This window comes from Salmo salar, chromosome ssa09 (genome assembly GCF_905237065.1).
Source record: "Salmo salar chromosome ssa09, Ssal_v3.1, whole genome shotgun sequence".
NCBI classification, from domain to species: Eukaryota; Metazoa; Chordata; class Actinopteri; order Salmoniformes; family Salmonidae; genus Salmo; species Salmo salar.
In genome coordinates, this window is record NC_059450.1 from 124,821,944 (window position 1) to 124,831,828 (window position 9,885).

A 9,885-nucleotide genomic window follows, 5' to 3' on the forward strand; every position below is an offset into this window, starting at 1 on the left:
TCCTCAACTGGCAACTTCATTAAATAGTACCCTCAAAACACCAGTATCAAATGTCAACAGTGAAGAGGCAACTCTGGGATGCTGACCTTCTAGGCAGAGTTGCAAAGAAAAAGCCATATCTCAGACTGGCCAATAAAAATAAAAGATTAAGATGGGCAAAAGAACACACAAAAAAAAAATGTAACCCCCTTTTGCTCCCCAATTTCATGATATCCAATTGCAATCTTTTCTTATCGCTGCAACTTCCCAACGGGATCGGGAGAGGTGAAAGTCGAGTCATGTATATCCGAAACATGACCCCCCCCCCCCCCCTTTGAGGATCTGAAGACCAATGCCAAATCTTTTCAGTCTCCTGAGGGGGAATATGCGATGTCATGCCCTCTTCATGTCTTGGTGTGTTTGGACCATGATAGTTTGTTGGTGATGTGGACACCAAGGAACTTCACGCTCTCAACCTGCTCCACTACAGCCCCGTCGATGACAATGGGGGCGTGCTCGGCCCTCCTTTTCCTGTAGTCCACGATCATCTCCTTTGTCTTGACCATGTTGAGGAAGAGGTTGTCCTGGCACCACAGTGCCAGGTCTCTGACCTCTCTATAAGCTTACCACTGTTGTGTCACCAGCAAACTTAATGTTGGAGTTGTGCTTGGCCACGCAGTCATGGGTGAACAGGGAGTACAGGAGGGGACTAAGCACACACACCTGAGTGGCCCCCGTGTTGAGGATCAGCGTGGCAGATGTTATTACCTACCCTGACTACCTGGGGGCGGCCCATCTGGAAGTCCAGGATCCAGTTGCAGAGGGAGGTGTTTAGTCCCAGGGTCCTTAGCTTAGTGATGAGCTTTGAGGACACTATGGTGTTGAATGCTGAACTGTAGCCAATGAATAGTATTCTCACGTAGGTGTTCCTTTTGTCCAGGTGGGCAGAGTGCATTAGAGATTGTGGCGTTATGCAAATTGAAGTGGGTCTAGGGTTTCTGGGATGTTGATATGAGCCATGACCAGCCTTTCAAAGCACTTCTTGGCTACGGACGTGAGTGGTACGGATCGGTAGTCATTTAGGAAGGTTACCTTGGTGTTCCTTGGCACAGGGACTATGGTGGTCTGCTTGAAACATTTTGTTATTACAGACTTGGTCAGGGGCAGGTTGAACATGTCAGTGAAGACACTTGCAAGTTGGTCAGCGCAGGCTAGGAGTACACATTCTGGTAATCCGTCTGGTCCTGTGGCCTTGTGAATGTGGACCTGTTTCAAGGTCTTACTCACATCGGGACGACTGGGATTACGCTCTCCGTAGCCGAACAGCTGGTGCTCTCATGCATGCTTCTTTGTTGCTTGCCTCGAAGCGCGCATTGAAGTCATTTAGCTCGTCTGTAGGCTCGTGCCACTGGGCAGCTCACGCCTGGGCTTCCCTTTGTAGTCTGCAATAATTTGCATGCCCATCCACATCGGATGAGCGTCGGAGCCGGTGAAGTAGATTCAATCTTAGTCCTATATTGATGCATTGCGTGTTTGATGGTTTGTCGGAGGGCATAGCAGGATTTCTTATAGGCGTCCAGGTTGGAAACTCTACCCTTTAGCTCAGTGCGGATGTTCCCTGTGATCCATGGCTTCTGGTTGGGGTGTGTACGTACGGTCACTGTGGGGACGACGTCATCGATGCACTTATTGATGAAGGGCTTTCAAGACAACTGGGGGAAAAAAAAAAAAATCCAATCATGATGTCTGTGATCTTCAGGAAACTGAAGAGCTCTAGAAAGAGGCCTGAGTTACAACCTGGAATTCTGAGTTGGATGACCGTTCAAAATGTATTTTCCCAGTCTGAGCTTGTTTTTTTTCTTCAAAGTTCCCAGTTGTCTTGAGCGCAGCAGAAGTGATGCTCGATTGAAAGCATGGCCAATGTTGAACGGCCAATGTTGACCCTTAAATCCAGACTTGGACCACACATCCACTCCACTGAATAGCAGGCTAGTGATTGCTTTGCAAAGCTTGCAGTTAGACACTGATTCCTTCCAAACCACTTATTGTTGAATTTGCGATTTTCCAACTTGTGTAATATTTATGGCCGATGAGCATCAGTGTTTTATCTATCATTTCTCGTTATAATTTCTCTTCATATGACAATGATGGAAAAGGATTTGCCAGTAGATTGTTGACTTGATTCATGATGATGACTGCTAGCTTGCTAGCTAAGATTCTGAAAGTACGATGTTGACATGATCAGTCCAATTAAAGCTACGGTAGATATAACGTGATTTGACGTCATTTTGTCTCTGTCCAATGACCTTGAGCCTTCTTGGATAGGCACTTCTAATGCAACTCTATTGCAGCATCCAAGGGGCTTGAATTTTCGAGCTCTACCCGTACATTTCGCAGTGACATAGTGTCCCCATGAGTGACAGAACACAGCCAATCACGGCGTAATTGGAGAACATTACCAACCCCTACGCTCTGTATTTCCACTGGCTGCCCCACCACCACAGAAAGCACTGAGCTAGTCTGAAACACCTGCATTACTCAAGAAAGAAAAAAAGAGACCATGTTTGTATACCTCATTGATTAAAAAAAATGTACATTGTTTTCAAACTGATATGTGACATGTATTAATGGCAAAACACGCACAAAAAAAACAGGTGGGGTCTGTATGGGATCAATATCATGCCAAATGTATTCACAAATATAAATCACTTTCCACAAATGTAAATTGCTATCCACAAATGCAATTCACTATCCACAAACAAACACCTTTTGATTTGTATTTGTAAATCGATATATTGCATTTTTTTTTTTATTACTGCAGATCTGCAGTTCATTTCCAAGGGCCTTAAGTAAAATGACTGCCATAAAAATTTGCACATATGCGTAAACATGACAGATATGGCAAACCTGCAACTCCATATTTGGAAGCACTTAGGTCAACTGACTTTTGGCAGGTATTTGACGACAAGAAAAAGACAAAGTTCAAACGTGTAGAAAAACGTTTGTACCCATAGAAAGCGATTTCTATAAATCGCTGGCAGTCTCGTTCGGCCGTGTTGATGCCTGCCTTTCAAGGCTGCAGAAATTATACTATGGTAACCATAATATGTTAACCATATGTGTAATCACAGAATGTCCAACGTAAATAATCGAAACCCTAGATTACTCTATATTTGCAACGCTATTACAGTGTACACCCGTTCATCACCCAAATAGTTGAATTAACTGGCCAGTGTGATAGCACCACTAAATGTGAAGGATATGTCATACATTGTAAGTGATTATAATCCATTCGCTGTCTCATGTTGCACAGACGATGAGCATTAAGGAGACATAGGTATTCCTGAAGCCTCTAAATGTTTCTCCAGGAGAGGCATGCAAAGGGGAGGTGTAGGATATGGGATCAGACTTTGTAACAGTATTGCTTCTGTCCCTCTTCTCGCCCCAACCTGGTTTGAACCAGGGACCCTCTGCACACATCGACAATAGTCACCCTCGAAGCATCGCTACCCATCGCTCCACAAAAGCCGCAGCCCTTGCAGAGCAAGGGAAACAACTTCAAGGTCTCAGAGCGAGTGACGTCTCCGATTGAAACGCTATTAGCGTGCACCGCTAACTAGCTAGCCATTTCACACCGGTTACACTCGCCTCCTTTTCCACAGCAACCAGTGATCCAAGTCAACAGCATCAATGGGATCAACTTTTTTTTCTATGACTACAAATCGCTTTCTATGCCTGAACTTTTTGTCTTCACGGCAGTCATTTTACTTAAGACCCTTGGAAATGATCTGCAGTTCTAAAAAAATTCTAATGCAATATATTGATTTACAAATCAAAAGGTGTTTGTTTGTGGATAGTGAATTGCATTTGTGGAAAGTGAATTGCATTTGCGGATAGCGATTTACATTTGTGGAAAGGTGATTGACATTTGTGGATTGGTGATTTACGTTTGTGAATACATTTGACATGATATTGATCTCATAGGTCTGCCCCACCTTCCCTGAACCTCCACTGCCCATAGGGTATATTAGTCCTACATATATTAGTCCTTTTGAAAGAAAGTGTCAAAATAATTTTAATAGAAGATCACCATGAATTGAGTTTGGATGTTGCTTTTTTTTGTCTATTAATGAGAGACTACCAGTTTCTATTAACCAGTTTCCAAACCACCCCTTTCTCTCTGAAATATTTATACTAAACAAAAATATAAATGGCTGGGCCTGGCTCCCCAGTGGGTGGGCCTGGCTGCCAATTGGGTGGGCCTATGCCCTCCAAGCCCCACCCATGGTTGCACCCCTGCCCAGTCATGTGAAATCCATAGATTAGGGCCTAATTAATTTATTTGAATTTACTGATTTCCGTATATGAACTGTAACTCAGTCAAATCTTTGAAATTGTTGCATCTTGTATTTATATATTTGCTCAGTGTTTGGTGGCACTGCCATACCTGTCTGGGATACAGTACCAGTCAAAAGTGTGGACACACCTACTCATTCAAGGGTTTTTTCTTTATTTTTACTATTTTCTTCAGTGTAGAATAATAGTGAAGACATATAAAACTATGAAATAACACATATGGAGTCATAGTAGTAACCAAAAAATTGTTAAACAAATCAAAATATATTTTAGATTCTTCAAAGTATCCACCCTTTGCCTTGATGACAGCTTTGCACAGTCTTGGTATTCTCTCAACCAGCTTCACCTGGAATGCTTTTCCAACAGTCTTGAAGGAGTTCCCACATATGCTGAGCACATGTTGGCTGCTTTTCCTTCACTCTGCGGTCCAAACCATTTTAATTGGGTTGAGGTTGGGTGATTGTGGAGGCCAGGTCATCTGATGCAGCACTCCATCACTCTCCTTCTTGGTCAAATAGCCCTTATACAGCCTGGAGGTGTGTTGGGTCATTCATGTTGAAAAACAAATGATAGTCCCACTAAGCACAAACTATATGGGATGGCGTATCACTGCAGAATGCTGTGGTAGCCATGCTGGTTAAGTGTGCCAAGAATTCTAAATAAATCACCAACAGTGTCACCAGCAAAGCACCCCCACACCATCACATCTCTTCCTCCATGCTTCACAGTGAGAACCACACATGCGGAGATCATCAGTTCACCTATTCTGCATCTCACAAAGACACAGCAGTTGGAACCAAAAATCTAATTTGGACTCATCAGACCAAAGGACAGATTTCCACCAATCTAATGGCCTTTGCTTGTGTTTCTTGGCCCAAGCAAGTATCTTCTTATTGGTGTCCTTTAGTAGTGGTTTATTTGCAGCAATTTGACTATGAAGGCCTCACTCAAGCAGTCTCCTCTGAACAGTTGATGTTGAGATGTGTCTGTTACTTGAACTCTGTGAAGCATTTATTTGGGCTGCAATCTGAGGCTGGTAACTCTAATAAACTTATCCTCTGCAGCAGAGGTAACTCTGGGTCTTCCTTTCCTGTGGCGGTCCTGATGGGAGCCAGTTTCATCATTTTGCGACTGCACTTGAAGAAACTTTGAAAGTTCTTTACATTTTCCACATTGACTGACCTTCATGCCTTAAAGTAATGATGGACTGTCGTTTCTCTTTGTTTATTTGAGCTGTTCTTGCCATAATATGGACATAGCCGTATTTGGTAAAAGACCATCTTCTGTATACCAATCCTACCTTGTCACAACACAACTAATTTGCTCAAATGCATTAAGAAGGAAAGAAATTCCCCCCCAAAACTTTTTAACAAGGCACATCTATTAATTGAAATACATTCCAGGTGACTACCTCATGAAGCTGGTTGAGAGAATGCCAGGCGTGTGCAAAGCTGTCATCAAGGCAAAGGGTGGCTACTTTGAAGAATCTCAAATATAACATTTTGTTTAACACTTCGTTTTGTTTACTAAATGATTCCATATGTGTTATTTCATAGTTTTGATGTCTTCACTATTATTCTGCAATGTAAAAAATAAAGAAACCCTTGAATGAGTAGGTGTGCCCAAACTTTTGACTGGTACTGTCCATAACTCTAGTTCCCTGAAGATGGAAACGAGACATCACCAGTATGGGCCCATTGGTTCACCCCTGCAGTGGGAGTTTAATGATGTTGACTGACAGGGAAGTAGTTATCATTAGAATGGAACTGACCTCTACATTCTCCTCTTTTCTGTTCTCAGGTGATGAAGCTGTGAGTGAATACAGCTCCCCGTGTGCAGAGAGTAAGTATATAACAACCTTTCTATAACCAAACCTACATTTCTCATACTCATGCTTAAATGACAGGAATGAAGATGCAGGGCCGGCCCTAGCGTTTTGAGTGCCCTAAGTGAGATTTGCACCTCCCAGGAAAAACATTTAGTGGCCCCCCTCTTGACGGTGGAGATAAATCTTTTTGTTGTAAAGCTAATTTTCTGCAATTCTATACATTTGTCATGGGGAGTAAAGAAAATGTTACATTTCTAAAGCAAGCTTTCGGCAATTCTACAGATTTTGCCATGGTTCGGAGAGAAATTTAGCAACTTTATAACAAATTCCATGCAATTCTACAAATGTTGCCATGGGGCAGAGAGGATACAATTTGTAGTTTTACAGTTAATTTCCTACAATTCTTCCCATTTTGTCATGGGGTTGAGAGAAGTTTTATGTTTTTAAAGCTAATGTCCTGCAATTGTACACATTTTGTCAAGACTTATGCCATGTTAATGATATGAGAGTGACTAACAAAATCAGCGTGGCGGCAGATAGCCTGTGGTTAAGATCGTTGGGCTAAGGGGCCTCCCGAGTGGCGCAGTGGTGTAAGGCACTGCATCACAGTGCTTGAGGCATCACTACAGATCGGGGTTCAATCCTGTGACCGGGAGGCCCATGACAATTGGCCTAGCGTCATCCGAGTTAGGGGAGGGTTTGGCCGGCCGGGATTTCCTTGTCCAGTCGCGCTCACGTGACTCCTTGTGGTGGACCGGGCACCTGCAAGCTGACCTCGGGCACCTGCAAGCTGACCTCGGGCACCTGCAAGCTGACCTCGGGCACCAGCAAGCTGACCTCGGGCACCTGCAAGCTGACCTCGGGCACCTGCAAGCTGACCTCGGTCGCCAGCTGGATGGTGTTTCCTCTGACACATTGGTGCGGCTGGCTTCCGGGTTAAGCGAGCAGTGTGGCTTGGCAGGGTTGTGTTTTGGAGGACGCATGGCTCTTACATTTACATTTAAGTCATTTAGCAGATGCTCTTATCTAGAGCGACTTACAAATTGGTGCATTCACCTTATGATATCCAGTGGAACAATAGTGCATCTAAATCATCACCTGCAAGCTGACCTCGGGCACCTGCAAGCTGACCTCGGGCACCTGCAAGCTGACCTCGGGCACCTGCAAGCTGACCTCGGGCACCTGCAAGCTGACCTCGGTCGCCAGCTGGATGGTGTTTCCTCTGACACATTGGTGCGGCTGGCTTCCGGGTTAAGCGAGCAGTGTGGCTTGGCAGGGTTGTGTTTCGGAGGACGCATGGCTCTTACATTTACATTTAAGTCATTTAGCAGATGCTCTTATCCAGAGCGACTTACAAATTGGTGCATTCACCTTATGATATCCAGTGGAACAATAGTGCATCTAAATCATTTTGGGGGGGGGGGGATTACTTTATCCTATCCTAGGTATTCCTTAGAGGTGGGGTTTCAGGTGTCTCTGGAAGGTGGTGATTGACTCCGCTGTCCTGGCGCCGTGAGGGAGCTTGTTCCACCATAGGGGTGCCAGAGCAGCGAACAGTTTTGACTGGGATGAGCGGGAGCTGTGCTTCCTCAGAGGTAGGGGGGCCAGCAGGCCAGAGGTGGATGAACGCAGTGGCCTTGTTTGGGTGTAGGGCCTGATCAGAGCCTGAAGGTACGGAGGTGCCGTTCCCCTCACAGCTCCGTAGGCAAGCACCATGGTCTTGTAGCGGATGCGAGCTTCAACTGGAAGCCAGTGGAGAGAGCGGAGGAGCGGGGTGACGTGAGAGAACTTGGGAAGGTTGAACACCAGACGGGCTGCGGCATTCTGGATGAGTTGTAGGGGTTTAATGGCACAGGCAGGGAGCCCATCCAACAGCGAGTTGCAGTAGTCCAGACGGGAGATGACGAGTGCCTGGATTAGGACCTGCGCCGCCTCCTGTGTGAGGCAGGGTTGTAATCTGCGAATGTTGTAGAGCATGAACCTACAGGATCGGGTCACCGCCTTGATGTTAGTGGAGAACGACAGGGTGTTGTCCAGGGTCACGCCAAGGTTCTTAGCACTCTGGGAGGAGGACACGATGGAGTTGTCAACCGTGATGGCGAGATCATGACCTTCACCTCTCCCGAGTCTGGAGGGGAGTTGCAGCGATGGGTCAAGACTGTAACTACCAATTGGATATCATGAAATTGGGGAGAAAAACTTGTAAACGTACTACAAAAAAATAAATAAAAGGATAGTTAGGCCAGTAACTAAAAGGTTGCTGGTTCGAGTCCCCGAGCCGACTAGGTGAAAAATCTGTTGGTGCCCTTGATCAAGACACTTAACCCTAAAAATGCTCCTGTATGTCGCTCTGGGCACATCCAGGGGCCCAATCTAAGAATTGTGAGCTGACATGGCTGATTGAGTGACGGACATAACAAGAGAAACTGCTGATCCACAACAACATTTCGAAACTGCACCTTGTGTATTCTACAATTATAACACACAACACATGGGAAACTGAAAAAAAGCATTAAAAAAATATGTAAAAAATTTGTGAAAAACCCAGCAGCGTTGCGATTCTTGACACACACCGGTGTGCCTGGCACCCATTACCATACCCCGTTCCAAGGCACTTAAATGTTTTTGTCTTGTCCATTAACCTTCTGAATGGCACACATACACAATCCATGTCTCAAGGCTTAAAAATACATTTTTTACCTGTCTCCCCTTCATTTGAAGTGGATTTAACAAGTGACATCAATAAGGGATCATAGCTTTCACCTGGTCAGTCTGTCATGGAAAGAGCAGGTGTTCTTAATGTTTTAAATACTCAGTATATATTAATATTATTTGGTCGGGGGCCGGCCCTGTGAAGATTTATATGTTCATTGTTTTATATGGAGTAAAATCCTAGGCCAAGCAGGGAATGTTCTATTGATGATTGACATTTTCACAGGTGACGAAGTAAATGAAGTGTGACAGACACTGGACCTGGACCCGACCAAGTGCTTTCATGTGTAGGAAGTCATGTTTTTTTTCTTTTAGGCAGAGCTCATAGAACCTCTCCATTTATTTGGTTTGATGCTTGTAGTTCCTGGTAACACATTGACTAACTCGTGATCTGTTTTTAATATTGTAAGTAAAAAAACAACATTTTAATAGATGGGCCATAGGATTTGACCTTTAATTCCTTTTTTAATTTTGTTAATTTGATTTGTGCTAACATGTCACAACCTGCTGTTTTAACCCTAAACCTGCTATTAAAGATATGTGAGATCGTTATTTCAAAAGTTACATTTCAGTGTTTCTACTGCAACGATGAAAATGCATACGACTGCATCTACTAAAAATTAAATGTTTAATGAAACTATGGCCATGTTGCTATGGATTCAAACCACAGAAGACTCAACATTTATTATTTTTAATAGATCTGACAAAATCGATATAATCCATACATTAAACACTCAGGTTTACATGTTCAAAATCACAGCATAGCTTCTCTAAAACGATCTTCAGATGGTGATTTATAAATGTTGTTTTGATTGTGTAGCCTGTCTGAATCCTTTGCAATGATGATGTCAAGGTTCCAGATCATTTGACGTTCTATTAAAGCTGAAATGTACCCTGAATCCGAAAGTGCATAGGATGTAGTGGGGGGGCTGGAACTTGATTTGAAATTCAGGGGAGGTTACTGTTCACATGCACTTGTGTATTGCTGTTAACAGTATGAGAATTCAACA

At 43.9% G+C, this 9,885-nt stretch overlaps 1 protein-coding gene across 2 annotated transcripts in view; it reads left to right on the forward strand.

The window, feature by feature from the left end:
* LOC106612540 (alpha-2-macroglobulin) overlaps positions 1-9,427 on the forward strand; it is a 41,318-nt gene extending 31,891 nt beyond the window's left edge. For both annotated transcript variants that reach the window (XM_045724496.1, XM_045724497.1), the window contains exons 35-36: positions 6,136-6,177; positions 9,102-9,427. In XM_045724496.1, the coding sequence (XP_045580452.1) occupies positions 6,136-6,177; positions 9,102-9,124 (65 nt within the window). In that variant the 3' untranslated portion in view covers positions 9,125-9,427. The remainder of the gene's footprint in view (positions 1-6,135; positions 6,178-9,101) is intronic.
* The last annotated feature ends 458 nt before the right edge of the window (positions 9,428-9,885 follow it).